Source organism: Protomyctophum bolini, assembly GCF_963924005.1.
Source record: "Protomyctophum bolini genome assembly, chromosome: 4".
NCBI classification, from domain to species: domain Eukaryota; kingdom Metazoa; phylum Chordata; class Actinopteri; order Myctophiformes; family Myctophidae; genus Protomyctophum; species Protomyctophum bolini.
The window spans coordinates 43028565-43056501 of NC_137865.1; the positions used below are offsets into that span (position 1 = coordinate 43028565).

General features: G+C 42.7%; 2 protein-coding genes across 2 annotated transcripts in view; both read left to right on the forward strand.

Annotated features, from left to right (window-relative positions):
- The window catches only part of dgkzb (diacylglycerol kinase, zeta b), a 48816-nt gene extending 26923 nt beyond the window's left edge, over positions 1-21893 (forward strand). The window contains 28 exon segments of the mRNA XM_080760877.1: positions 2-70; positions 884-955; positions 1438-1554; positions 2364-2432; positions 2610-2711; positions 3677-3759; positions 3970-4030; positions 4891-5004; positions 5633-5773; positions 6004-6082; positions 7046-7101; positions 7257-7319; positions 8208-8281; positions 9527-9629; positions 11254-11453; positions 12046-12146; positions 12369-12454; positions 12767-12815; positions 14546-14586; positions 15210-15355; positions 16059-16136; positions 16638-16709; positions 16924-16952; positions 17099-17142; positions 17962-18082; positions 18579-18615; positions 19129-19228; positions 21681-21893. Coding sequence (XP_080617003.1) covers positions 2-70; positions 884-955; positions 1438-1554; positions 2364-2432; positions 2610-2711; positions 3677-3759; positions 3970-4030; positions 4891-5004; positions 5633-5773; positions 6004-6082; positions 7046-7101; positions 7257-7319; positions 8208-8281; positions 9527-9629; positions 11254-11453; positions 12046-12146; positions 12369-12454; positions 12767-12815; positions 14546-14586; positions 15210-15355; positions 16059-16136; positions 16638-16709; positions 16924-16952; positions 17099-17142; positions 17962-18082; positions 18579-18615; positions 19129-19228; positions 21681-21797 — 2424 coding nt within the window. The 3' untranslated portion in view covers positions 21798-21893.
- Positions 21894-26493: 4600 nt separating this feature from the next.
- The window catches only part of mdkb (midkine b), a 12748-nt gene continuing 11304 nt past the window's right edge, over positions 26494-27937 (forward strand). The window contains exon 1 of the mRNA XM_080761338.1: positions 26494-26646. The gene's annotated coding sequence lies outside the window, so the exon portion shown is untranslated. The remainder of the gene's footprint in view (positions 26647-27937) is intronic.

Consider the following 27937-nt stretch of genomic DNA (forward strand, 5'->3'; position numbering starts at 1 on the left):
GCCCAGCACGGTGCGTCATCACTGGGTCCACAGACGCCGACAGACTGGAAAATGTCGACACTGTGGAAAGGTCAGTGTCGAATGAACTGCATCTGCAGCAAAGCTCTCTCTAACTGCTGCAAACTTTCCTCCAATGGCTCTAAACTCTCCACGGACACATGAAACCACATGATAGATGAAGGTAGCTAAAGGCCTCAGACAGCTACGCGGGCCAACCAGCTGCTAGCAAAGCAATCAAGCTAAGTGGTGTAAGGCAGTATGCAGTGCAAACTAATATTTATTATCATGTTCCACGTATTGGTACCGCACAGCAGTTGCATAAAGAGTGCAATCCATAGGATTGTGTAACTATACACTAGAGACTAAAATAAATGCACAAAACAAAATCAATACTCAGGGCAGTGTGAAACTATTGTCACTTTTGTGAGTGTGTGTAGGTAGGTACTGATGGGAAAACTGCAAAACGCCCTTCTTCACTTAAATCTGGCAACCTTCCTCGGTCATGTGGTTTCAACATGTGTATACCTGGAGATACACATCATAGACTAAAAGTAGTTTTTTGAGTTTATAACGTTTTGCTGTTATAATTAATGTGGGCCCTCTATTTTGTTTTTCAATGAACTAAAGCCCCACACTAACCCTGCCTACATTTATTTCAGTTATTTAACCTGTTGCCCAGGAAGGTGGCGTAACTGTCTGGGGACCCGACTGGTAATCCAGTCGCAGTGTGCCGCGGGTTTGACTCCCAAGCCCGACACGGCCTTTACTGCATGTCTTCCCCCATCTCTCTCCCGTTTCCTGTCAGCCTACTGTCTGTCCCTTCAAAAAAACAATAAAAGGCGTAAGCCGCAAAAAATATCTTAAAAAATGTGATTTCTCCCAGGGTTTCCAGCAGAAGTTTTCGTTCCACAATAGAGACATCGTCGCCATTAGCTGCTCCTGGTGCAAACAGGCTGTAAGTACCACAACTGATAGTACCGTAACAGGTAGTTAATAAACAAGAAATTATGACATAGTCATATTATCACCAGCTTCTATGTAACTACAATAGTTACATGGCGTGCAGGCGATGGGTTGTTGCTTGCTGTCGTCAATTTCCACATGCCTAGAAGTGTTGTGACTGGTGTTCATGCCATTGCTTGCTGTCCCATTGGCCAGAGGACTATGACGTTCAGATGATGGGTTTTTTGCTTGTGCAGCCAATCCTGAAGAAGTGTCTGGTAGCCTAGAGACGAGCCAGCCAATCGGGACTAGGACCCTGTACCACTGTCCCCCTCTCTCTCTCTTGCTTTTTGAACTCTGATCTGACCCGGCCAATGGCGGCTTGCTTAAAGCCTGAACACGCTGAACATCCAAACCCTGTCATTCAAACTGTGTGTGTGTGTGTGTGTGTGTGTGTGTGTGTGTGTGTGTGTGTGTGTGTGTGTGTGTTTTCAGTATCATAACAAGGTGACATGCTTCATGCTGCAGCAGATTGGAGAGAGCTGTGGTCTGGGTGCTCACGCTGCCCTCATTGTCCCTCCAAGCTGGATTATGAGAGCCCGCAAACCACAGGTACACACACACACACACACACACACAGTCACACACGAACGTACACACACACACACACACACACACACACACACACACAGTCACAGTCACACACGAACGTACACGCACACACGGCAGTGGCTCAATGGGTTTGTGTTGAAGTGTCCTTGAGCAAGACACTGAAGTGTCTGAAGCCTAACCCTTGATGAGGTTGTTGGTGCCATGTGTGTGTGTGTTCATGTAAAGATGCTAAAGCACGTTAGATAAAGGCACTGTAGAAATGTAGGATTCTAATGTAACCAGTAGGTTACTTATATCTGCTGCGAGAGTGAGGTCTAGCCAACACCAACTCGGGATTCCGGGATCGCTGCCCTCCACAATGTCCTATCCAACATCAGGTTCTTGAGCTCTGCAGTGTTGACCATGCAATGGAGCCAGTAGGCTCTACTGGAGCGGAGACGTTGTCAGCCATTGTCCGACACGGCGTCGATCGCGTCTGGCCACTTAAGTAAAACGTAAAGCGAAGTTGTTGTATAGCGCAGTCTCACAATGCTTTTGCTTCGGCGGCAGTCATTTCGCTTCCACGTTTCCTAATCGCAGCCATTAGCGCCTACTGGCTCCATTGCCTGGTCTTGATGAGTAACCTACTGGTGATTAAGGGTTGGTAGCAGCCCTCATCGAAGCGGGTGAGAAATGCAGACTATCTTACCATTTACACACACTCGCACACCTTCACTTTACTCTGCTCACACACGACACGTCCAAAAGTTGCAATATGCTGCACACATGTCTGATGTCTGAGTGCTGCTGTCTTCTCTCCTCTCCTCTAGTCATCTTTAAAATCCAGTAAAAAGAAGAAAAGAACATCACTGAAGAACAAGAACAGGAGGGCTGGAGAGGTGAGATAATAAACACGTGGATGAAATATTTGTGTTCATGCTGTTCAATTGATTATGAGATTATGATAGTCTGTTTAAACCAGAGATGGTGACTGAGCTTTGAGTAGTGCTCGTCTGTAAACGGTACAATTATGATTAATCATTATTATACTTGGTTTCTGCCTGTTGTGATTTTAGCTCCCAGACGGCCGTTGGAGGCCCTTCCTTATTAAGCCCCTCCCTTCCCAGCTGATGAAGCCTCTTCTAGTGTTTGTTAATCCAAAGAGCGGAGGAAACCAGGTACGGTTCTGTCTGTCTGGAGGAAACCAGGTACAGTACTTGTCTGGTACAGTACCAGGTACTGTCCCAGACAGTGGTGGCTCCCAAACCTTTCAGTCCGTGACCAAAACGTCTCCCATCCGGGACCCAAACTAGTTAACCCATTTAGGCCAGTTTTCTGAAATACCTATATGTTTCTAGGCCTATATCACTCAATATGTCATGTCAAGGACCCCAAAAATGATCTGTAATTGGCCTCCGACCCCCATCTGAAAATATGTTGTTCCAGGGACCAAGGGAAGATTTGAGTTAAAAACGTTAGCAGATCTACAAGCTATGAGCTTGTAGATCTGCTATTTTTCAATAGCTAAATTATAACATAATGTTTAATACACCAAAAGGGGTTCTCGCCCAAAATGGGTTAAAATACCAGATCTACAAGAGCTTGTAGAGCGGCTATTTTCACTACTTCTTAAACATTTAGCTTTCTAATTTATGGAATTTCTTTGGTTTTTCTTCGATTTCTTCATGAAATGTCTGGGAAAAAAAGGAATTGGATTTAGTTTTTAATGCATGGAAATCCGTCCAGCCAGCCGGAGCAGCTAATCTCCGTCACCCTTATGCCAATCAGCATGAAACTCCTAAAAATCGGCCTGATGTTATTGCGCCACCAGGAGGCTGAATTTAGCAAAACACATTTCTTGATAATTATTACTCCTACAGATTTTGTCCAAACATTACATAAATCTGGACACATTACCTCTATTGTCAGGTGATCAAGTCGGATCTGTTCGTTTTGTCATTCCATCCTTCTAAAGTTTGCAGGACTGGCCCGTTTGCATACGTTTGATTATTCAGATCCCATTCCACGTGGCTATGACCACAGTTTGCTGGCCCTGGTGGGCAACACTGTCAACACAGCCTTCTAGTTACTGTTCTTTGTTACATACTGTATTTGTTTTGATACCGTATCTTTTTGTCTACAGGGAGCCAAGATCATCCAGTCTTTTATGTGGTATTTGAACCCACGACAGGTTTTCGACCTCACAAGGGACGGGCCTAAAGAGGGGTAAGAGGGAACACACACACACACACACACACACACCTTCACATGATAATGATTAATGAACACTGCAGTCTTCCCAGTTGTAATGTGTGTGTGTGTGTGTGTGTGTGTGTGTGTGTGTGTGTGTGTGTGTGTGTGTGTGTGTGTGTGTGTGTGTGTGTGTGTGTGTGTGTGTGTGTGTGTGTGTCTCTCTCTCTCTCTCTCTCTCTCAAGGTTGGAACTGTTCTCCAAGGTTCCCAACCTGAGGGTCCTGGCCTGTGGAGGAGACGGCACGGTGAGGATGCGTCACTAATCATTTTGCCATTTATTTATTTTTATTTTTCAAATATTTGTTTTATTTGGAAAAAGCAGTATAATCTAGATAGCATTTCTATGTATACTTAGGACACAAGTGCAATTCCCAAGATTATTTTCCCCCTCACCCCCCCTCCAAGTGGCTCCATCTCCAATATCTCTGTATAATCCTTTCTTTAGATGGGCTACATATGACAACAATTCCACACTTTACCAGGGCATTTTGCTTTGAAAAAATTGGTTTGAGTGGTGGTTTTAAAATGTGGATGAGGGAGGACTGAATACAAAATAGTAATAGTGACAAACGGAGCTACTGCTACCATTGCTACTAGTTGTACGATAAACATTATTACTGGCCAAATAAACGTCTGTCTGTCTGTGTGTACAGGTTGGTTGGATCAGTAAAATAAATGTCTGTCTGTGTACAGGTTGGTTGGATCAGTAAAATAAATGTCTGTCTGTGTACAGGTTGGTTGGATCAGTAAAATAAAGGTCTGTCTGTGTGTATAGGTTGGTTGGATCAGTAAAAGAAATGTCTGTCTGTGTACAGGTTGGTTGGATCAGTAAAATAAAGGTCTGTCTGTGTATAGGTTGGTTGGGTCAGTAAAATAAAGGTCTGTCTGTGTGTATAGGTTGGTTGGGTCAGTAAAATAAAGGTCTGTCTGTGTGTATAGGTTGGTTGGATCAGTAAAATAAACGTGTGTCTGTGTGTATAGGTTGGTTGGATCAGTAAAATAAACGTGTGTCTGTGTGTACAGGTTGGTTGGATCAGTAAAATAAACGTGTCTGTGTGTATAGGTTGGTTGGATCAGTAAAATAAAGGTCTGTCTGTGTGTACAGGTTGGTTGGATTCTGTCGGTTTTAGACGAGCTTCAGTTGAACCCACAGCCTCCTGTATCCATCCTCCCCCTGGGCACCGGGAATGACCTGGCCAGGACCCTCAACTGGGGAGGGGTGAGTGTCACACATTTCACATTCTGACCTGAGATCAGATTCTAAAAATGTCTTCTACATCCTGACAGTTTTCTGAAAAAGCTATGTTTCTATGTCTGTCGTTCTTCGATTTTTCAAAAACAGCAGACCTACAAGGTCGTAGCGCGCCACTCGGTGGCGCGCTATGAGCTTGTAGATCTGCTATTTTTCAATAGCTAAAAGCATAACATAATGCTAACACCAAAAGGGGTTCCCACCCAAAATGGGTTAATCACAGCCTAGCTTAATTCCAACCTTTTATTTGATCACCGCTTATCTCAGTGTCTTATTGTGTATGTACCTGCTTGCTATTGATGTATTGATTTTATTTTAATGTATTGTTGATTGCTATACGTTTTCTTGACTTGTACAGAACTTTGGTATCGCTGACAGTTGTTTTTAAATGTGCTAAAAATAACATCTCTACAAGCTGAGCTTGTAGTTCACAACGGCTATTTATTTATTTGTATAATTTATATATGATTATTATTTGAATGTTTTTAACAACAAATCTTTCATGGTGCTCCGTGGCACGGCGGTCGTCCCTGACCTCTAACACCTGACCTTTAACCCTAACACCTGAACTTTAACCCCTGACCTTTGACCCCAGGGTTACACTGACGAGCCGGTGACCAAAATCCTGTCCAACGTGGAAGAGGGAACTGTCGTCCAATTGGATCGCTGGAATCTGGAGCTGGAGCCTAACCCCGACGCCCAGCAGGAGGAGCGGGAGGAGCATCAGACGGACAAAGTCAGTTAACCAATCAGAGCTCAGACTGCCAGATACTCAACCATTACCTAGATATGGCTCAATAAAGAATAATATGTATTTCATAATTCGGTCAATATTGGCTGAACATCATCGCATACATCCATTAAAAGCGTAATGCTAATGTAACTTTGACAAAGAGATTTGAAGATGAAGAAATTTAAGATGTCTGACAAAAGAATGGCATCTCGTCGACTTGTTTTTTCTTTCAGCTTCCGATCGATGTCTTCAACAACTACTTCAGTCTTGGCTTTGACGCTCATGTCACCCTGGGCTTCCATGAATCTAGAGGTACGTTCACAGTAAACTGGGTTCAGTTGGGATAGAAATATTTGACTGGGGTAAAAACTAATCTCACACCAATGCTGGACCAACACCTGTTGAGTTTGGTTTTAACCCTAGAACACTAAACATTTTGTCACACCATCACTAAACTAAACACAATACTTTAGCTATTGAAAAATAGCAGATCTACAAGCTCATAGCGCGCCACCGAGTGGCGCTACGAGCTTGTAGGTCTGCTATTTCGTGAAAATGCGGCACAGATCTTTGAATATATATTCTTTCAGATGACTTTATTTTTCATTTCGACGTCAGGCCTAAATGTAAAATATTCCACAAAAATATTTCATCAAAATGTAGTAAGTAAGTAAGTACAGCAATACATGGCAACTTTAGGTACTCTTCTGTAATATTTCATCAAGACATTTCTCCAAAAAAACGAAAAATGGATATCATGGGTGGGCAAAATTGTTGAAAAACGTGGGTATTGGCCTTAGCGGTCCAGGCACCTTGGCTGGTAATCCAGCATGACAGTGTGTTGCGGGTTCGAGTCCTGATCCCGACGAACTTTACCCCCCCCCCAATCTCTCTCCCCGTTTCCTGTCTACCTACTGTTAATCTATCAATAAAGGCAAAAAAAGCCCCAAGAAGATCAAAACAAAAACCCCCAAAAAACTGGGTATTATTTTAAAAAGATTCCTTAAAAAAATGGAGCTGGGAACTTCTACTTTGGTCCACACATTCCTACAAAAGAGATTTTTCTCACTCTATTGCTAAACACCTGCCTGTAAAAAAATAACATGGATGATTGTGGGCAGGGAAACAAACCTACCCACTGAGCATCATGAAAGTACTGAAAGACCCACCCACCACAGACAACATTACGAAAATTACAAAAATATAATTGTGTTTAGTGTTCGAGGGTTAATAGCTAGAGCTCAGATAAAAGTTGTTCTTCTGTTTGTCTTTCAGAGGCAAACCCTGAGAGATTCAACAGCCGCTTCCGTAATAAGATGTTCTATGCAGGGGTGAGTGTCTTATCTATCTACACCTTAGAGTATATATTAATAATAGTGTGATAAGATTGTTAACAGTACAGGTAGTACAGTCAAATGCTATGCTGCATTGTACTCAGTGTGTGTGTGTGTGTGTGTGTGTGTGTGTGTGTGTGTGTGTGTTTCAGACAGCCTTTTCAGACTTCTTGAGCGGTAGCTCCAAAGACCTAGCGAAGCACATCAAGGTTGAGGTGAGAACAATCTAACATGAACACTAAAGATAACATGTAAAAAACCATAATGGACCTCCATAAGGAAGGGACTGCACTGCACACTCCAGAGAACACAAATGGACCACATACATTAAGTGATTTATTGGCACGGCACGTTTTGCTGTGAGCTTCGTCGGGTCAGGTGCTGAAGATGGTCAAACACTTAGTCTAATAGGAAAGGAGACCTGCGTTCTTGTTTCCATATTTCAGTCGTATAGATTCAATTCATAAATATGAGATGAAAAATTACAACAAAATTAAATGTCACCACAAACTATAAAACACTATGTACAGAGTGGAAGAGACATTAACAACAGAACACTCAGATGCGAACTGTGCTATAACACCTGGCTAATAACGCTTATTAGCCAGGCTATTGCTGCATCCCATCTGCTTTTTAGTCAATCAGCCCTTGCCTCAGGTTAACCTGCGATGATGTTTAGCCTTCGTAATTACAAAGGTCACTTTGTGTGAAGCAGTAAGTGGTGCTGCAACACTGTAATGAGAGCACCTCTGGCGGTCCCATTAGACTACTGTATGTTAATGACACATAATGAACTGGAGCCCACGGTATTTGGATAATTAATACCAAAATATGAAAGCAAGAATATAGCATTAAATTATGGGCAATATTTGAGACAGATTTGATCACTAGCTCGAGGGTGCACTGTAATTAACTTGACCTACATAATGAATGGATTGGCCCGGCACTTTGTGATGCGAAAAGAACAACATCGATGGGAATTCCCAAAGGCCGGAGGGCTAGCTTAAGAGGAATGAAATTCGAGCCACTTACTGCTCTAACCTACCTGTAGCATCTTCCTGATCATGTGATTATGGTCTTCTGTGTGATTGGCTCTCCCCCAGTGTGACGGTGTGGATCTGACCCCCAAAGTCCAGGAACTGAAGTTACTGTGCCTGCTGTTCCTCAACATCCCCAGGTACAGCGAGCCTGGTGGGCCTATTGTGTTCTATCGGAAGGTCACACAGGTCCTTATGATAAACATTACAATACTGAACTTTTTCTTGTAACGGAGTATTTCGCATTTTTGTCAAAATTCCATTCATGCCACGGACATACAAAATTAGTATCACTTGTAGAAAGGCATAAAGAGCTCACACTGAATGACCATAACAGGTCTGTAACTTTCAGAGTTATGGGGCGGTCCTTGGAAATATAAAAGTTTGAGAATAGCCATACATACCGTAGTCTAGTAGTAAATTAGTGTCATGCATATTCTGAAGTAAACCCGGAGACTTGATATTTATTATTTAGTAATTGGGTATTGTGATCAAAATGGTGTGTAAAGGGGGAAATGTAACATTTGTCACGGACCCTGCTATAGAGCGCCGCACTCCTGCCCCCTTTCATATACGGCGCCAGGCCCAGGAAATAGTTTCCAATGCATTTTTTCCATAGGCATTTCAAAACGTATTTATTTAAAGACCTTTTAAGCGTCATACGAAGCCAACTCTTGTCGTGACAAATCATGACAACACACACAATATTTTGGACCAAACAAATAATTACAAAGAAGAAAAGTTTTGTAACCTGGCGGTTTTTTTCTACTTTCTAATTCTTTGTTTGGCCCGAAATCTTTTGTTTGTTGTCATGATTTGTCACGACAAGAGTTGGCTTTGTCCGCGGCGTAAACCGAAACGTCTTTAAATAAATACTTTCTGAAAAGTCTATAAGGAAAATGAACGGGGATTTCTTTTCCGGGTCTCACGAGGGGGGCGGGACTGCGACACTCTATAATGGTGTGTAAAGGGGAAAATGTAACACGTGTCACGGACCCTGCTATCGCTACGGAATCTGAGTCCTTCTCCCTGCCCTGGCTGTGCTGTAGGTACTGTGAGTAATCTGAGTCCTTCTCCCTGCCCTGGCTGTGCTGTAGGTACTGTGAGTAATCTGAGTCCTTCTCCCTGCCCTGGCTGTGCTGTAGGTACTGTGAGTAATCTGAGTACTTCTCCCTGCTCTGGCTGTGCTGTAGGTACTGTGAGTAATCTGAGTACTTCTCCCTGCTCTGGCTGTGCTGTAGGTACTGTGAGTAATCTGAGTACTTCTCCCTGCCCTGGCTGTGCTGTAGGTACTGTGAGTAATCTGAGTCCTTCTCCCTGCCCTGGCTGTGCTGTAGGTACTGTGAGTAATCTGAGTCCTTCTCCCTGCCCTGGCTGCGCTGTAGGTACTGTGCAGGGACCACACCCTGGGGTCATCCCGGTGACTTTGGCCCCCAGCGCCAGGACGACGGCTTCATCGAGGTCATCGGCTTCACCTTGACTTCTCTGGTGAGTCCAGATCCCTGCTGAACTATACTGTAATCCATCCCTCCCTGTTTTTAGGAATGCCATTAATACGGTAGTTGAAAATTGCTGATCTACAAGATCACAACGTCACATTGTGTGACACATTTGTGTGATTGTAGATTGTCTGTTATTTTTGCTATTTGTCACACAAGGTATATATGGCTTAACCCATTCTGGGCGGGAACTCCTTTTGGTGTTTTAACTTATATGTTATGCTTTAGCTATTTAAAAATAGCAGATCTACAAGCATTTAAAACATTTAATACAAAATATGACTCCTAACGTCGTTGAAGTAAGACTCATAAAATGTCCCTGGGACCTAAAAAGACCGCCCCTGGGTCCCGGGACCCATTACATTGAAAACCTATTGACTGCCACTCACATGCATGCTTAAACACGTGCATACAGTACATGCATACCATATACAGTATGGAACCTATATCTACATTATTTAAAGAAAACACTGTATGACTGTAACAGATCAGGTGTGTGGCCCTTAGACTAGTGACTAGGATGTATTGAACCAGATTAAAAGATGCGTAGTGTGATAGCATCAGTTGCTAAGCAGAGATTCGGAGGGGGGGGGGGGGCAGCACACATGAATGTTAAAATGTCAAAGTAATTAGGTAAGGTTGAACTTGAAACCTGCTGCCAGATTAAAACAATTCAGCCATTGATGGAGGCTATAATATATGTGAGCATTTACATAAAATAATGGCAAGACCACAGCTGTGGCGCTGAGTCAGGACTCAGGTGGGCAGACTTCCTTACAAGGGGCCATGACTCAGTGTGATCATGCATAATTCCACATCGTTGAACATAATACAATTCCTGACGTATAAAAGACTTATTATTCATTCATACATTTAAAAGGGATTTTAAGCATCACCTTGAAAAGAGATGATGCATCTCAAAGTGTTTATCCTTCTAAGAAAGACTTACAACCACCAGTATCAAAACTGGTGGTTGTCGGAATACTGTAGGCCGGGGGAAACCGGTTGATGATGAATGGTAAGTCTGACGAAGTTATTGTGTACAGCAATATGGGTGTACAGTATATGGGTACAGGAATATAGTATTACCAGTAAGACGCCCTGAGGGTGAGAAGCGACCTCGCCCTTGCATGCACGCATTCCGCCTGGGTGACGGCAGTCACGGCCGACTGCTGGGTGAGCGCTGGCGCTTTGGCATGACTATCAGCTCCACATACAGTATGGAAATCCATGTGTTGTACCAACTTGGTTCATTTGTTAACCCATTCTGAACGGGAACCCATTTTCGTGTTAGCATCATGTTATGCTTTAGCTATTGAAAAATAGCAGATATACAAGCTCATAGCGCGCCACCGAGTGGCGCGCTACGAGCTTGTAGGTCTGCTATTTTAGAAAAATCGAAGAACGACTGACATTTTTTAGAATCTGATCTCAGGTCAGAATGGGTTAAACAGACCAGTGTGTGTCCAGTGGAAACCTCGCATGAATCTGATCTCAGGTCAGAATGGGTTAAGGTGACTCACGTCACGGCAACCACACTGGTTATCACGAGACTGTCACAGTATGGCCATATATTGACTTGATATGGGCTGTCTCTCTCTCTCTCTCTCCAGGCGACCCTGCAGGTGGGCGGTCACGGGGAGCGGTTGGCTCAGTGTAAGGACGCCGTTCTGACCACCTTTAAGACCATCCCCATGCAGGTGGACGGAGAGCCCTGCAAGCTGTCTCCGTCCGTCATCCGGATCAACCTGAGGAACCAGGCCAACATGATCCAGAAGACCAAGAGACGACTCAACAACCCTCGGCTCAACGAGTAAGAAGAACCGAACCGCCACTGGTTTCCTTTTGACCTTTTGCTGGATCCGGGGCCCACTTGAAAATCTTGGAAAAAGCTATTACGGCCCACCCATGTGACCACTTAACTCGGGCAGCCAAAATACCATGACTTTTTTTTGTTTACATAAATTATGTTAGCTTTTTTTATTTATGTTATACATAAAAATCACACCCGTGTGAACTGAGTGGTGCAACTCCCCTCTCCCCCTGCCTCCCCACCCTCTCTCTCTCTCTCTCTCTCTCTCTCATTAGCAGGCAACAGTGCAGCACTATCTCTCTCTCTGTTTCTGGCACAACAGTGCCACTTTTGCCCCTACTGTCTGCTACTCATAGTCACATTATGTTAACACTGACATTGCTGTTCCTTGGAGTGGTTGCACCACTCAAAAATATTAGAGTTACAAAACGTCCCATCTAAAAGTTTGTAGATCAGCTATTTTCAGCTTTAGGGTTAAAAGTGTGTGCGTGCGTGCGTGCATGCGTGCGCGCGTGTGTGTGTGTGTGCGTGTGTGTGTGTGTGTGCGTGTGTGTGCGTGTGTGTGTGTGTGTGTGTGTGTGTGTGTGTGCAGTCAGCAGGTCTTTCCAGAGCACATGGAGGTTACAGTGAAGAGGATCAACATGTACGACTATGAAACTCTTCACTACGACACACAGCAGCTTAAACACTCCTGTCAGTACCTAGAACACACAGACACACACACACACACACACACACACACACACACACAATGTTTTACAGTGGTTTTAGAACACATTCCCAGCATGTTGAATGTTTATTGGGAGAAATATACCAGAGAGATTATATTAAAAAAAAACTTTAATTTAAAAGGTTTCACAGTCTGACTTTATATATAATGGCAGATAAATATCGATTGATCTGTTGTGCTTTCAGCCATCGCTCTAGGAGTCATTGTTGTCCCCGGAGACAGTGATCTGGAGACCTGTCGATCTCACATAGAAGGTCTCCATGACGACCAGGTAAGCGTGTGTGTGTGTGTGTGTGTGTGTGTGTGTGTGTGTGTGCGTGTGTGTGTGTGTGTGTGTGTGTGTGTGTGTGTGTGTAAGCATAAGAGAACACACAGAATATCTTAGTATGGTTGTTGCCTGGCTGTTTTTTTTCTTCTCAAATTGCCTTTTTGTAATCTAGAATAGATTCAAAAAGAGAAGAGAAAGCTGAGAATAAAATGGAATACGTTGTAGAATAGAAGTTAAGGTGGTGAATGTAGGATCTCTGTCGCTTTGCCTGACAGATTTGAGCAGGAAAACAGTGTCTGTCCCTGTGTTTTTCAGGACAGCCCGTCGCCACAGAGACTCTCTCATCGCTGGTGTTTTCTTGACTGTAAGTCTGAGCACATGAATTAAGCCATTTTGGGGCGGGAACCCCTTTTGGTGTTTTAAGAATTATGTTAATACTATTGAAAAATAGCAGATCTACAAGCTCATAGATGAACTTGTAGGTCTGCTATCGTTAAATCGTGAAAATGTGCCTGAAATCTTTGAATATATATTGTTACAGAGCGAGTTTTTAACTCAAATCTTTGCTACTGGGAGGGTCCCTGGAACAACATTATTTTCAGATGGGGGTCGGCGGCCAATGTCATATATTTGGGGTCCTTGACATGAATATGTTTGAGAACGACTGACATAGAAACATGGGTTTTTCAGAAAACTGTCAGGATTTAGAAGACATTTTTTAAAATTTGTGTCTGTTCTAGAACACATGTAGGGTATAAATTGATCTTGGTCTACTTGTTCCTCTGTAAGGGGCCGTGTCTACCGAGACGTTTTCACCTTGAATTGTTTCAATGTTCCATGCTGTGCCTTCATGTATGGCATTTTTATCTGTTGCCGAGAGTTGAAATATTTTCAACTTGGGCGTTTGGAAGGGGGTTTTTTTTAGGTGAGAACCTTGCATTTTCAGCTGGGAAGAAACACTTTGGTGGAGAAGATACAAATCCAGTCACAACAGCTTGGAACATACATGGTTCCAGTCACCAAGCCTTTTTCCTCAAGGTCACACAGCAGAGTTGTTTCTCAAATCAGATCTTTACGACTGACCGTCCCACAATGTTATTTGCAAGTGATCAGATCACCTTTGTGTGTTCAGAGTTCAGACATCGCCGAAAATAGACGATTGTCTATTTTTGATTGGCTATTTTCGACCAAATCGGGCTTCGGTGTCCAGACTGTCTGAGACACGTCTTGAGAAATCAGATTTGAATCTAATTTCAAACCACCTACTGTACTGTAGTAGAAATGGGGTTCTAATTTGATTCACAAAGATCCATGCTTCCATGTGAAAATCCAATTTGATAACAATCTGGACAGGCAAAATATCACATTGCTCATACAGTACATCATTGCTCGTACAATTTGTAGATGCATTGCTTACAGTGTGTTAGCACAAGTGCTAATTTTCACCACCTGTCCACAGGAGACTTTTCTAAAAATACACTTTAGTTTAAAAAACCCAATCAAGTACAAGTACAAGGAATAATATATACTACTAATATTTTACAAGTAAATTACAATACCCATTACATTAACCTGCTAAACAAAGTAAACATAATCACCCGGGTAACCAGTCAGACACTATACATGTGAGCACAGTTGATCTGATTTCAACCATTGTTTGAGTCCTTTGTAGAACACATTATCACGTTAACGGGGCCTTGGGATCCGTCTGAGGATGACTGGTCTAAACATTTAGACTATGTGACACAACAGGACACTTATTAATACTGTACATCTTTCTGTTGATCTGACATTTTGAGTACATTCAAGTGCTCTACTCCCATAAACACTTCGAACCAGACTTGTACTATGTTGAGCATGACATTTTAGGCGATTTATTTATTTATGTATTTATTTATTATTGTTATAGTAGATCTACAAGCTCTCACTGTGCCAAATTGTGAGCTTGTAGAGCAGCTGTTTTCGCTGTGCGACACCGTTGTACGACAAAGTATGAATCAAGTTAGTACTAGTTGGTGATGCTAGTTACTACTAGTGGTCTTTTGTGGTGCATTCCATGTTGGAGAATTGTAGAAGGTCTTGTTTATTTTTCAGGTACAACAGCAGATCGTTTCTACAGGATAGACCGGGCTCAGGTAAGCTTATGCTTTTCTATACTCCATTGTACCTGCTGACATGAACTGATTGTAACACGTTGTCGGTAAGCGACATCGTCGTGCAATGGATACATAAAATACGTGAACAGTGAACGGTAGAGTGACTGATCTGATGTTAGTCTGCCTCAAACGTTACTCTTTTACCTGCTTTTTACTAACACTTAACATTACAAAGATGCCCAGAACATCTGCTCCAACAGTAGTGGCAACATTCCAAAAGAATTGAGGATATTTTGACATTCCGTTTTTTTTTTTATGTTGCCACTACTGTTGGAGCAGCCATAAACTAAACGGGTTCATCTCGATGTTCTGGGCATCTTTGTAATGTTAGTGTTAGTAAAAATGGAACTCTGCTTTAAAAAGTTGATATACAAATACAACTACCGTATTTTATTCTTAGTAATCTTCAGTATCTATCCATCCTCTCCTCCTCTAATCACTTCCAGGAGCATCAGTAATCTTCAGTATCTATCCATCCTCTCCTCCTATTCTCAGTAATCTTCAGTATCTATCCATCCTCTCCTCCTCCTCTAATCACTTCCAGGAGCATCAGTAATCTTCAGTATCTATCCATCCTCTCCTCCTCCTCTAATCACTTCCAGGAGCATCTGAACTTTGTGTCGGAGATCTCCCAGGAGGAGCTGTACATCCTGGACCCAGAGGTGGTGCAGAGGGAGACCGTTGGCACCTCCCCTCCTCGAGCCTCCTCCGCCAACTCCACCCCCAACTCCTCTCCCACCGCCATGAGGTGTGTGTGTGTGTGTGTGTGTGTGTGTGTGTGTGTGTGTCCATGCGCACACTTTAGCGGACAGCCGCGGACAGAAGAAGCTGTCTTTTACGTCATTTCCGAGCTTTTAGACAGCTGGTGGATGGAAAAGAAGCTCCACCTCCGCGGCTGACTGCCGCGGAGGAGAGCGTTTCTGGGAATCTGTCCGTCGATGTTCCGCTAAAGTGCCCAGACGGGGTGTGTGTGTGTGTGTGTGTGTGTGTGTGTGTGTGTGTGACACTTTACTGACTTGAATGATTGACAGTATAGGCAGTAACATGCAGGCAGACATTACTCCAGTCATGCAATCTGGCATCGTGACCTGTCCCGGTTGACCTGTCCCGGTTTTCAGGCTGTTCTGTCCTACTTTATTATTATTATTAATTATGTATTTTTAATGTTGTGTGTGTTCATAAAAAAAACACCCCGGGTGGTTATCAGATTAAACTCTTATGTACATTTAATTTACTGATATCGGACGAACGCCCCCATTACGAGGTCACACAATGCTCTGTTAATGTAATGATACTAAACAAACACTGTCCTTCCCCCCCTCTCTCTCTCTCTCTCTCTCTCTCTCTCTCTCCCCGGCATCTCTCTCTTGCTCTCTCTCTCTCTCCGTCATCTCTCTCTCTCTCTCTCTCTCTCTCTCTCACCATCATATCTTTCTTGCTCTCTCTCTCAGGTCAAGATACCTCCTGAGGAAGAGTATTTCTAGTGACAGTTCACTGACTGATGCTGTGGCTAAGACTGCCCTCTGCAGGTAGGAAAAGGGATGACTTGTGTGTGGAAGATGACCAGCTTCACTGTCTACTACTACTGGTTTTCTATCCTATCAGTATTGGCATGAAAATGTACTTTAAGTACCAAAAGTAGAAAGTATTCCCTATGCAGAATGTCCCATTTAAAGCTTTCAAATGTATACAAATCCTTTGAAAATCGCCTGCATTATGAGCTTGTAGATCGGCTATTTGTGTGTGTGTGTGTGTGTGTATATATATATATATATATATATATATATATATAGGGCTGAAGTGGTTGATGTATAGGTTTTGTAATAATTTTCAAAATCTACAAAGTAACTAATAAGTAATTAAAGTTTCCAAGAGTTGTCCTTGGAGATGCTGTCTGTCTGTACACAGCATAACATCCACATAATAATGTTACTCCTCACACCTTTCTTTGTTGTTGTTGCTGTTGTGCTAAAGTTGTTCATTCATTGCTCATCATACTGTCTACACTGTTCCATGTCTCTTATTTGAAGGCGAGGAGCTAAGATCATTAATATCCATCGCTCCAACTCTCCATTCGCTGATTTCACACCCATGCTTACTAGGTATGATGTGTGCGTGTGTGTGTGTGTGTGTGTGTGTGCGTGTGTGTGTGTGCGTGTGTGTGCGTGCGTGTGTGTGTGTGTGTGTGTGTGTGCGCGTGTGCGCGTGTGTGGCATTTATATATTATTCCATCTCTCTGTGTTGGGCTTAATATTATTATGGTGACTATATGTGTACAATGTCTGACTGTTGTCTTTCTCTGCTAAACTCCTCCAGCCCTCCCTCCTCATCTGACCCTGAAAAAGGTAAAGCATCAGTTTGACTCTGTGCTAAAACGTTTTATTATCACCCTGTTGTCTTCTGTTGCTGACTGGCTATTATAAGAGCAGTTTGAGTGTGAGACAGTCGGTGAGTTGTCTGAGTAAACAGTGGGTTGTCTTGTTTGTTTCAGTGTCGGAATTGATTAACTGCATCAAGTCTGAAGACATGGATAGAGTAAGTGCCGTATCCATTTCCTCTCTGCTAATGCAAGTGTGTGTGCAAAGTCAGTTAAATGTTTGTTCTGAAAATAAATGGCTAATGTAATGAACTAATATATCTTTACTAAAAATCCTCAACTTTGACTTGGTTGTGTTATGTGGAGCTGGTTGAGCATTTAATGAACTAGAGGTCACTAGAGATGTGCTAGAGGTTTGGGCCGATACACGACCCGAACACCTACGATACCATTGAGGTTAGACAACACACTCCAATTTTGGGCATACCTGCATTGAGTTTTATTATGGTTATTTGGTTATATAATGAGCGTCACCACGTGTGACTTAAGGGTGGCAGCGGGGGCAGTGTCTTGAGTGTACAGGGTTTGATGAGGGCCCAGGTACGGCCAGGCCTGTTGAGAACTCTATAGTTTTCACAGGCTGCCCTGCGTGGCTGCACTAATATCTTTGGAGGTGGGCCCGTCTATAGAGTTTGAATGGACAGGTACTATCAGTCAAAAGGGAGACATCGAAGAGGAAAGACGGGTGGGGAGGATCAACATTATGGAATGTCAGAACAGGTCAGCTCCATATATGGAGATGGAGGCGTGATGTCACGAGGCGTGACCATATATGGCGACATGATGTCACGAGGCATGACCATATATGGAGGTGTCCCGTGACACACCTACGGTCGCAAAAATAACACACACACACACACTAAATCTTTATCCAAAAGTCTAGTTATTTTTCTCTAACCTTTTCCCTGAGTGACCCCTGACCTGTGTGTGTGTGTGTGTGTGTGTGTGTGTGTGTGTGTGTGTGTGTGTGTGTGTAGCTGGTACAGCTCCACAAGCAAGGGGCAGACCTGCTGGTCCAGGATTCTGAGGGTCGGACGCTAATTCACCATGCTGTGGACACCGGCAACAAGGACATCACAAAGTACCTCCTAGACCATGGTACTGACCCGTACACGCATTGTAAAGTACCTCCCTAAACCATGGTACTGACCTGTCCAAGCATTGTAAAGAACCTCCTTCTAGAGACCATGGTACTGACCTGTCCAAGCATTCGTCGTCACCAATAACTCCTCAGCACTGTTTTGTCAGCAAATGTAGTTTAGTCAGTCTTTTGAATACCATTTATTTTGGTCATATTTTAGTCACCTGAAAAGAAGACTAAGCTCCGACGCATTGTGAGCTTGTAGATCAGCTATTTTCAGAGCGGCTATTTTCAGTCATCATCACTTAGTAGTCGACAAACATTTTTACCAGCTGCAAAGCGGCTGGTTAGAGAATAGCCATGAAAAGTTGATGACATGCTAGTTCGTCTTAGTTGATGAAATGAACACTGTTCCTCAGCCAACAGTGATAACCTGTTCTAAATAATTTATATAAGTTATACCGTATAAGTTATACCGTCTTCCTTTCCCTGTGCCTGTGTGTCTGTGTTCAGTGCCCACAATTCACCTGGACCAGACGGAAAAAGAAACGTAAGTGAAAATCTCACTGCATGTGGAGAGAGAACAGATTTTACTTAATAAAATGTATTAGAATAGAATAACATGATTTAGTTTAGTCTTGGACGGTTACTTACTGTACTAATGTTAGGTACTATGGAATTGTACAATTAACTCTTAAACAGTTATATCAATGTGTGGATATCTGTAACTGTGTCTAATGGCATTAAAAAAATGTTTCAAAGTAAAAAATAAGCTTATTTAAGTTTATTGTAGAATGTAATATATATATTTTACCACAGACCTACAGGGGCATGTATTGTCTTTTTTATTGTCTAAAGCTGCGTTCAGACCTGAATTCGCCTCGGTTCATCCTGTCCAGGTCACACTGCGCCCGTTCGCGCAACTCTCCTCTTTGCATTGACTTTGCATGTAATCGCGCCGCTCTAACCATCCAAGAATGAACGCAGCTTTAGTCAAACTAATGTCGTTAGTATTGTGTAGTTAGTATCTAACAATTGTGCGTGTGTGTACGTGCGTGTGCAGAGGTGAGACAGCGCTTCATAAAGCAGCCACTTCCGGTCAGAAGGCCATATGTCACATCCTGGTAGAGGCAGGAGCCTCACTCAGCAAGACAGACCTTAAGGTATCCCCGGAGAAGTGTTGCCATGTCTGCTTATTATAAACGACTTCTTTGGCCTTGTTTTTCTGGAAAGTTGCTTGTAAATATGTTGGTGGTTGCAGTTTCTGGGCTTGTTTCTAAAGTGTAGTTGCTTATTCGGGCTTGCTTCCTAAATGTTGTTTAAACTAGTGGTTCCAGGGGTTCATCGCCATGCTGGTTAGTGGTGGGTTTTTTTGTCAAAATGCCATATTTCCCACAGACATACAAGATATTACCAGAAATGTATAAAGAGCTATCCCCGAATGACCGCAACAGGTCTGTAGAGAGTGTACAAATGGAACCAAATGGACCCATAAGGGGCAAGTTAAGGCGGTCCTTGGAGAGAACCACTAGTACTAGTTGGACTCCTAATATGCCGTAGTGTCGTAGTAAATCAGTGTCATACATATTCTGAACAAAAACCTGGAGACTTCCGTATTTCATGATATAAATAAGAACATTATGGTGTGTAAAAACAAATTCAATGCCAAGGATAAGGACAAGTCTTTGCCACAAACACATTTGTCCATGTACGGACATATTGATGACCTCTGAGTGGTTCTCAAACATTTTCATACCATGGACCGCTGAGCGCACATTTAAATATCTATTTGTCCCTCCCCTAACCCCCCATCTGAAAATAATGTTGTGCCAGAAGGGCGCTCCGTACCAGATTTGTGTTGTTAAAAACTTTCAAAAACTCATATCACTGCATATCTACAAGAAGGTTATTTACCAGTAAGACGCGCAAACGCGGGAAGCGAACGCAGCTGAGACCCTGCAGATCATGTCTGTCTGTCTGTCTGTCTGTCTGTGTGTCTGTCCCGCTGTTACTGTATATGTGGACCTGGCCCCTTTTGTGCCCATATATGGAGCTGAGTGGACCTGGCCCCTTTTGTGCCCATATATGGAGCTGAGTGATTGCTGATGCAACACACTCCATATTTGGATAGCGGGACAGACAGACAGACAGACAGACAGACACACAGACAGACATGATCTGCTAGGTCTCATAGTAAGTGCTCACTGCATTCGCAACAAGCTCACAACACGTCACAGATTGTGTGCTTGTGTTTGCGCTTGTGGTCTAGAGTCGCTTCTTTTGGGATTGTTTTCATAGACCTGGTTGCTTATTTCTCTCACAACAACTGGCAACACTGCCCCCCTGACTTATAACTTCTAAACCACTTTCAACCTGCTGTCCGTGTTTTTAGTTTTTTGCAAACATTTTCGGAAATAGCCAAAAACAGCGAGCTAAAAGGATGTTGTTTTGGCCCTGTTGGATCATTTCAGAAAGTCGCACAAAGCACTTAACAGAATGATGTGAAACTTGATTAAACTTTTGTCACAACCGGTCAGCATCATGGCAACGAAAAGGGAAAAGAATTTGTAAAAAGCAAAATGGACCTATTCTTCTAATCAGGGTCGGGGTGTATGATCAAATTATTACTGTGCATGTAAACACACTCAGTATGTGAAGGGTGTGTGGTATGTGAAGCAGCCTTTAACAATGATTAATGCTGCTTGTCAGAGAAAAATGGCATCATGGCAGGGTGTCTGGCGATGCTCCCAACCCGCACAATGGTGCTAGTGCTCTGTTACCATGGACGAGTTAATGGCAACTGGAAACAGCCCATAATATGAGGGATGTGGGTTTTTTTGCCAATGAAAGGAATTGATATATCAGTGACAGTGACTGTATCCATATATGGCAACATGAAAGCCTAGTTTTCTGTCCTCTTTCTTCTCATATCTGTCCTTATACGGTTTCATGCAGTCTCTCAACTTTCTCTCAATGTTTTGGTCTCCTCCGTCAGACAACAGACTATAGACACCTGGTTGTGACAAGGCTTTTCTCTTCGCAGATGAGACTAACTAGACACTACATACTGTATACTATTCAGACGGTAGACTACACATTAGACACAACAGCCATTCGGACAGTAGACTATGCATTAGACACAATATCCATTCAAACGGTAGAATACTGTATACATTAGATATAGTACACCATCCATTAGACATCCATTCAGACATTTTAAAGACACTTGTGTTTTTTGCGAGGTGCTTCAAAAGCGCATGGATTACATTTGCTGCTTCTCTACTAGCGACCATAAAGACGTCCTTTAGTAGACACTTTTTCATGATTGGCTGCCTCTAGGCTGCCTCTAAGCCAATGGGAGTCATGCCCATAAAACCCATAGTCTGAACAGCTGCTGTTGTTTCACGCAAGTGAGAAGTGGAACGTGAGTGGCAACAGATGAGAGAGCTAACTGAGAGCTTGCTGCACCTGGCAGTTATGACTGAGTCATTCTTATTTATATTTATCTGCGCCATCCATCATCATTTTTGTGTTTGTGCATTCTTGGTGATTAAAAATGACTATTTAAAGTAAAATAACAATTATACAAAGTAATTAGTGTGTTGTTTGTGTCAGGGCGACAGTCCCAGGCGGAGAGCGGAGGCAGCGGGTGACGAGGAGCTCTCTCACTACCTGGAAAACAGACAGCTTCAACAGACACTACAGACACAGGACCACGAGACAACCGTCTGAGAACAGACACGGGACCATCAAGACAACCGTCTGACTGCCTTTCTGACCGTCTGCATGTCTCACTGTCTCCTATCCGTCTGTCTGTCTGTCTGTCTGTCTGTCTGTCTGTCTGTCTGTCTGTCTGTCTGTCTGTCTGTCTGTCTGTCTGTCTGTCTGTCTGTCTCTCTTTGGTGTACAGCTGTCGACTAGTGCTTCTGCTGTAGACATGGGGGAACTGAGCATTAGTCCACTCCGACATATGTTGTGGCCGGTTAGGGGTAGGGTTAGTGGGGTGCGCACGCTTATCCGACACACCAAAGGTCCGACATGCGTCGGTCCGACATGCGTTGCGTCGTGCTTGCAGTTAGGGCTAGGTTAGGGTTTGGGGTAGGTTGTCTTGTCTAATGACTGTCGGACTGTTACACCGGGGCTCCACCGGGCGCGTCAGCGTCGCGTCTCCGTCAGGGAATGTTCCCTTTTCAATCAATGAAGGGTGGCTCCACTGCCCGGGTTGAGTTGCGTTGCGTGACTGCATAAAAATTGCCCCGGTTCGTTTTTTGACGCACGCGACGGAGACTCAACTCGCCCGGTGGAGCCCCGCCGTTAGTATGTCGGAACTAAAGCCTGTACCCGGGTTAGTAATGTCGGAATAAGGAGCTGTCTGACTAATGACACGGACCCGTAGACATGTGGGTGAATTAGACAGGGAGACGGACGAGGAAGACGCGTCAAATGAATAGACGGATACTGTAAATAACATGAGAAGAGATTGAGCATGTTCACTGTTTAGCATCTTTGAGTTAACCGGACAGACATGTGGAGACATACTGAGAAGTGAGAAAAGGTAAACTGACAAAATCTATTTGATCATACTTGATTCTGTACGGAACCCGTTGCCAGTCAGTTGTCTTGTCTGACGTGAAGTCAGCCAGTCCTGGTATTTGTCTTAACAGCAACTGAGGTTCCACAAAACATCTCTACAGAACTTGTTTTTTAAATGGACCAAGCATGGTCTCCTGTGTTGTTGAAATGGACATATCAATGCTGGCTGTGGTTAAAGTACCACTTCACCACTTTTCAACATCTCTTCATATAATTGGTCCTCACTAATGTTCATGATAAAACACCACCAGTCTCATAGGAGGGCTTTGGGCAGTTCGGACACCCGTCCACCAGTGACATCATCATTAGACAGATTTTTTTTTAAACAAGATTTGTTTTAAAATATATTTAGATTTTTATTATCGTGAGAACGATGGCTTCAACTTTTGCATTGCAACTTTTCAGGAAAAGAAAGCCTGCCGTTTCTATTAGCTTGGATTCACCATCGATGATGTCACTGGTGGACGGGTTTCTGAACTGCCCACAGCCTTCCTATGAGACACAGACTGAGTAGGAAGAAATTGTGGTATTTTACCATGAACATTAGTTAGGACCAATTATAGGAAGAGAAGTTGAAAAGTGGTGAAGTGGTCCTTTAACATTATTTTTCTTCGTCCAGTCGGAAACAGATGACAGCTCTCAGCGTGTGCGTGTGTGTGCGTGTGTGTGCGTGTGTGTGTGTGCGTGCGTGTCTGACTCTTAGATATTTTTGTTTACTTGAATAAAACTGTTTGTTCAGCAGCTGATATTTAACTTAAATTAGATGTGTTATTTACTGTTAAACTATTTATAGAGAAGAGTATGTTCCATAATGGTCTCACTTTAATTTTCTTTGATTGAAATTTGTTTGGAATATTTCTGTATAAACTACAGTATGATAAATCTTTAAGGTGTTTAGTTTGCATGGTGGTTTCTCTGTTAGATTAATGTTAAGTGAAAGTATCTTCTAAAACGCTTACAGTCTGCTGATCTGGAGTCAGTGCTTTAATTAATAGATTCTCTATTCACTTCTGTCACTCTTTTTCCTCGTTTCCCACCAACAGACTGGTACCTGGTCAGGAAAATGTGTCCCTGGTGTACACATTCAAATCACATCAGATATCACAATTTCCCCACGCGGAATACGGTTTGCTATGTTTTCTCCTCACGTCCTCCTAATTTTTGCATCTTTCAGAAAGAACAGAAGCGTGTACATTGTGCGTTAAAATTATAAAAGAGCATAAGAGTCTTAAAAAAAAGCCTGCTAAAAAAATACTACTGACATTAAATTATAATCTGAGCTGAATGTTTTACTTTTACTTTAGGTGAAACTTGTCTCAGCACATGAATGTTTAATTCCTTTCACATTTTCACATTATTACTAATGTGGCCAAATGTGTCTCAAACCGCCTCCCAAAGTAGTCTAACTAATAATCCGATATCGGCTCGTTTTCAATCCATCTTGGAAGCATGTTTGTACACCTGGATTATTTGTTTGTTTTTAAAAAGCACCAGCCGACTGCTGCATTATCTGATCACCCAAGATAGCAGCGGGGTATAGGCTAAACATAATATGGATCAATGTCTGGACACAATCAAGATTCAAGACATATTTTAATAGCAGGTAGATCAGACTGAATCGCCAGGAATTGAAAACAAAGTAGAATGCAGACTGTTTACCGGGACGGCAGATGTCTGATCTGTTGGAATGTATTTTACAGGCAGTTTGTTTCTGTTATGGTCAGTCTGTGAGTGCCTATACTCACTGTTAACAGACTAAAGCCAGATATATACTTGTCTTACGCTCCTAAAATAGCAGATCTACAAGTTCACAGCGCTGCATGGATGCGACGGTTGGCGTTAGACTCGTCTAAAAGCAAACTTTGTAAAATGGCAGTCATTCGCTTCCACACTTTTTTTCTGTTGAAAATGTTATTTTCAGAGCGTAGAAGAAGTCTAGCCTTTACATTGAGTTTATCTTCTCTCCTCTCCAGCCAAACTAGTTAGCTGCTGTGAAGATTTACTTTTATAAACTTTGCGTTTGTTAAATTGCCTTTTTCTTTTCTTTCTTTTTTTGCCATGCTGGCGGGAGGTTTGTATTTAAGTAGTTTTATGGTTGCTTTATTGTTTGAGTTGCTGTGCAATTCACATACAGAGATGTTTGACTGTAATGAAATGAGATGTTTTTGTACTGGCCACAGCTCTTTGAAATGTAAAATAATAATAATAATACAGTAATAATGAATGAGCTCCTGTTCCAGCTGCTATAATGGCAGACAGTTGTGTACTGTTTCTGTGGAACTTAATAAATCTTCCACTATGGAGTCAACATGTGTGATTTTATGTTTAAGACGCTTCCCTTCAGTCAGATTACATGACATACAGTAGTTCTCTATTATCCAGGACCTCTTATCCGTGCCTCGTCTCTCTTTCCGTCCAGTTTCTATGCTTTGTCTCTCTGCTCTCTGTCCTATTTCTCTTTCTTGTCTCTCTGCTTTCTGTCCTGTTTCTCTGTCTTGTCTGTCTCTGCTCTCTTGCCTGTCTCTCCCTGTCCAGTCTTTCTTTCTCCTCTGTCCTATCTTTGTGATCTCCGTCTTGTGTCTCTCTCCATTTCTGCCTTGTCTTTCTGCCTTGTCTTGTCTCTCTCTGTTCTCTCCTTTTCTGTCTTGTGTCTTGTCTCTCCATTTCTGCCTTGTGTCTTGTGTCTTTCCTGCCTCTGTGCCCCATCTCTTTGTATGACGGTGGTTCTCAATGTGTACTACAAGGGCCGTTGAGGCTGTTGCAGGGGGTCCCCAGAAATATGAGTTGATGTAGCATCAAAATTGCAGCACCATTGGCGTAATAACAACTTTAACCCTGTTTATAACCCAATACTAGACCTACAAGCTCACAGTGGGACGTGGGCTGGTATACATACGGTATGCTATTTTTGAAAGAATAATACAAAAAACTACTTACTATATAAAGAGGCATTCTAGGCGAACTGACCTGGCGGTGAGGGGGGGGGGGGGGTGGGGAGGGGAGAACTTAAGGAACAACCCCCCCTTCCCTCTCTCCTCCGACACAAAGGCGGCTCCGCATGAATGCTCCTTCACGGCATACAGAGGCACCTGCTGCTCTCCTGCTGACTGACTGAAGCTTCATTCATTTTAACTTGTCCTATTATGACATCTCGCTGGCCGCAATGTTTACTATATTATTATACATAGCGTGCAAATTCAGTATACCTATACCGACCCATTTTCTAATGACCGTTTTGACTTTATCTTTGTAGGAGAGACGCGTTGTGGTGTTTGTTACAGGTAAATTGAGTTCTGTATCATGCAGCAGGCTACATTTCTCTGTACATGTGGGCTCTTCTCTTGGCCTCTGGCCCGCATATATACTGTACCAACCTCATTCCAACCGGTTGAATCATTTGCCAGCAGCGTTATTGTTCTATAGTGGAGTCACTGAGTCAACTGGAGTTTTTATCTCATAGTAAATCACCATCTGTACAGTTCTGCCCCAGTTTACATTCTAATAATAATTTCTGTGTGCGTGCGTGTGCATGCGTGCGACAGCAACAGTACAATCTACCAACAACGGTAAAAACTTAAAGGCTCATAATATACGATTATTTCTGCTATTGAAGATGTGCCACAAGCATTTGTGTTATTGTTGTTGAAATGAGCTGCTCTTGTTTTGCTCCTGATCCTGTGGATTAAAGTGTGTGTGTGTGTGTGTGTGTGTGTGTGTGTGTGTGTGTGTGTGCATGCGTGCGTGTGAGAGGGAGATGGGTGGGGTGCGAGTGTGACCGTGCGTGCTTGTAGGACAGCGTGTGTGTGTGTGTGTGTGTGTGCGTGCGTGCGTGCGAGAGGGAGATGGGTGGGGTGCCAGTGTGACCGTGCGTGCTTGTAGGCAGCGTGTGTGTGTGTGTGTGTGTGTGTGTGTGTGTACAAGCAGATGTATTCAGGCAGCCACAGAAGCCATCAGTTCCTCTGTGAGACCAACTGCTCCCTGAGAACAAGTGAGTTTGTTTGTCTCTTTTCTTTAGTTATTTGGTTTTATGTTACTTTGCTTTATAATTGTGTATATTGTCAAATAATTATTAGTGCTATAAAGTATGGATATACTGTAGGTGTGTTGTTTTCAGAATATGTAACAATGTTCCATACTTAATGATACCATTATGTGTTGTCTTTTGTTGTCTTAATACAAATTGTACATCAATTTTACACAGTGTTGAGCTGAAACTTTCACACTCTGAATGTCTTTTCTGGACAAGTGGCTTTGATATAATTTGATATGTTAGCTGCTTACATACACATGCGCATAAAAAAAACGTACAAGTTGTACTTACTTAGGTATTCAAAATAGACATTTGCGGATATAGAAGAAAATGCAAGTTGTCTATAAGAATACAGGCATATTTCCATGTACAGGAATATATTCTAGACTATATCTGTTTACCGGTCACATTCAAAGTACATGAAAACGTCTGGGTTTCCGAGGCTACATTCAAAGCCTGCACTTTAAAGTGCAGTACAGCCTGCATGTACTGCACTTTAATATTTTTTATAAGCACATTTTTGTATGTTAGACACTGTGTGTGTGTGTGTGTGTGTGTGCGTGTGTGTGTGTGTGTGTGTGTGTGTGTGTGTGTGTGTGTGTGTGTGTGTGTGCAGTGTTGGATAGCACTAAACTACATTTTGCTGTAGCTTGTTGGTAGTTTAACTATGTTCATAATTGTGTGGCATGTATAGTTTAACTATTTTGTTTGGTAGTAGTTTAACTACTCAAGCTTCAAACTAAAATGTTGGCCAACAACCTGCAAAGGAATACATATTCATACTATTCTGCTCATGAACAGCTTCTCAGTGTTATTGGCAAGGATGTTTTCAGTGCCAAACGGAACCAACCGCCTACGTAACTGATCCCAACTTTGAGAGACTGCTCATGTGTTATGTTAACAAGGCATGATTATATATACACATTCTGCTCGGTCATCTAAAAAGATATATGCCAATACTTGGGCCTATTATATTCTACAATTATCTACAATTCTTCACACTATATTGAATAAGAAATATGCAAGGCGACTGGTCATTATTTCCAGCTAAAAATTGCAAAGCACAGACAGACACGCAGAAACACAAACACATAAGTGGTGAATTAAAAGAAAGAGGATAGTGTTAGCATGCTGACAATGCGTGCTGGTTGAGAATGTGTTGATCAACTAGTTTTACAAGTAAGACGCGCAAACGCGGGAAGCGAACGCAGCTCGTACATATTTGGGTTTTGGACGTATAGCTGCTTTG